This window comes from Merops nubicus, unplaced genomic scaffold (assembly GCF_000691845.1).
Source record: "Merops nubicus isolate BGI_N331 unplaced genomic scaffold, ASM69184v1 scaffold6798, whole genome shotgun sequence".
In the NCBI taxonomy this organism is placed as follows: Eukaryota; Metazoa; Chordata; class Aves; order Coraciiformes; family Meropidae; genus Merops; species Merops nubicus.
Genome location: NW_008627673.1, coordinates 87,591 through 89,563, shown reverse-complemented (window position 1 = coordinate 89,563; position 1,973 = coordinate 87,591). Strand labels below are relative to the sequence as shown.

At 38.3% G+C, this 1,973-nt stretch overlaps 1 protein-coding gene across 1 annotated transcript; it reads left to right on the top strand.

Moving 5' to 3' along the window:
- Nucleotides 1–307: 307 nt before the first annotated feature.
- On the top strand, nucleotides 308–1,222 carry PEX2 (peroxisomal biogenesis factor 2). Its single transcript, XM_008946398.1, has one exon. It carries the CDS (start codon nucleotides 308–310, stop codon nucleotides 1,220–1,222), a length of 915 nt encoding a protein of 304 aa, XP_008944646.1.
- The last annotated feature ends 751 nt before the right edge of the window (nucleotides 1,223–1,973 follow it).

Sequence of the window (1,973 nt, the reverse complement as noted above, 5' to 3'; positions counted from 1 at the left end):
TCTCTGGTGTTTTCTAAATATCTGGAAGGTGTTAAACACTCCTCTGTGAGCAAATACGAATATTACTGGTTGTGAAAAATAGCCTGATGTACCTTCTCTTGAGATTAAGTTTTAAACTGTTAATGTAAAGCTTCCTGAAAGGACTTGTAACATATTGATATAGCATTCTGAAGAAGCTTTTTTGGTATTTCTGGTTTGCTGCTGGTGTGTTACAACTTTGTTATCTTTAATAAGAATAAAAATAGGAAATGCTCCCTGATACTAACATCTATTTTGATTTATTTCTAGAAAGTTTTTTTGTGAAGAAATGGCCTCCAGCACTGGAAATGACAAGAGTGTGAATCCTGTGCTCAGAATAAGTCAACTTGATGCTCTTGAACTGAACAAAGCCCTGGAACAACTTGTGTGGTCCCAGTTTACCAGCTGTTTTCATGGATTTAAACCAGGGGTGTTGGCTCATTTTGAACCTGAAATAAAAGCTTTTTTATGGCTTGTATTATGGAGATTCACTATCTATTCCAAGAATGCAAGTGTGGGACAGACTATTCTGAATATTCAATACAAGAATAACTTGTCTCAGACCGAGAAATACCAACCTCTGAGCAAACATCAGAAGTTGTGGTATCTTATTTTCACTGTTGGTGGAAGATGGTTCGAAGAAAGATGTTATGATTTATTTGGCAATCGTCAGCTGCAATCTTTCTGCAAAATTAAGAGTTACGTTAACTTTGGAGCTGGACTTCTTAAACTCTGTGGACTTGTAAATTTTCTGATTTTTCTTCAGAAAGGAACATTTGCTACACTTACAGAACGCATTCTAGGAATTAGGTCAGTGTTTTGCAAGCCGCAAAGCGTTCGTCAGGTGGGGTTTGAATACATGAACAGGGAGCTGTTATGGCATGGCTTTGCTGAGTTCCTCATCTATCTCCTACCACTTATCAACGTACAGAAAATAAAACTTAAAATTTCTTCTTGGTGTTTGCCTATTGCAGGTCTTTCCAATAGCGAACACACGCTAACAGCTGACTGCAGGGAATGTTCACTGTGTGGGGAATGGCCTACCATGCCTCATACCATAGGCTGTGTGCATGTTTTTTGTTACTACTGCATTAGAAGTAACTACTTATGTGATGTGTACTTCACTTGTCCCAAGTGCGGCTCAGAGGTGCGCAGTCTTCAGCCCCTGAAGTATAAAATCGAAATGACAGAATTGCATGCCTGATAGGAGGGTGATTTGGTTTTACACACTATACAAAATACTGTGTTGAAGAGACTAATGGAAAGATTCAGAAATTACTGCATACAGACAGCTTAAAGATGGTTTTGGAGACTCTGTATTTGTTGTAACATCTGTCTTTACTAGTCTTAGTTTTTCACTGAGTAACTGCCAACTTGCGTCTCTGAAGGGAAGAAAAGAAAGACTTCACCAGCTCTTCTGCACTCTGACTTCCTGATCCCAGTTTGGTACCCCTATGTTCTCAAGTCATTCCTTCTTAGATCTAGAGTCTGCTAGCTTGCCACTTCCTAACTGCATGCTGTGTACTTTCCTAAAAGATAAAGATGCCCAGTAAGCTTTTTCACATTTTGTGGATTTCCTCAAGATTGTTGTAAAAACTTTCTGCCATTGGAACCATAGTTAGTATGTGGATTTAGTGGGAAAGTCTTCCTTGTCATGCCTAAAAATTAATTTTAAATTTTAATATCTTAAATTCAAATTCCCAGTATGATGTTCCACTGCAAAAAGGAAAGACATAAGATGAATTATCTCAGCAGATTAATGATAATTTTCATCATATTCTGCCACCATAACAGCACATACTCTTATCTCTGACTCTTAATTGCTTTCTTATCAATAGCCCATAAGTTTTAAGTAACCCATCTGGTACACAGACAGATACTCCGTAGTTAAGATGTGCCTACTGGAGGTACAGGTGTGTTGCACCTTCTAGACCCTCATGATATGACCAACTCCC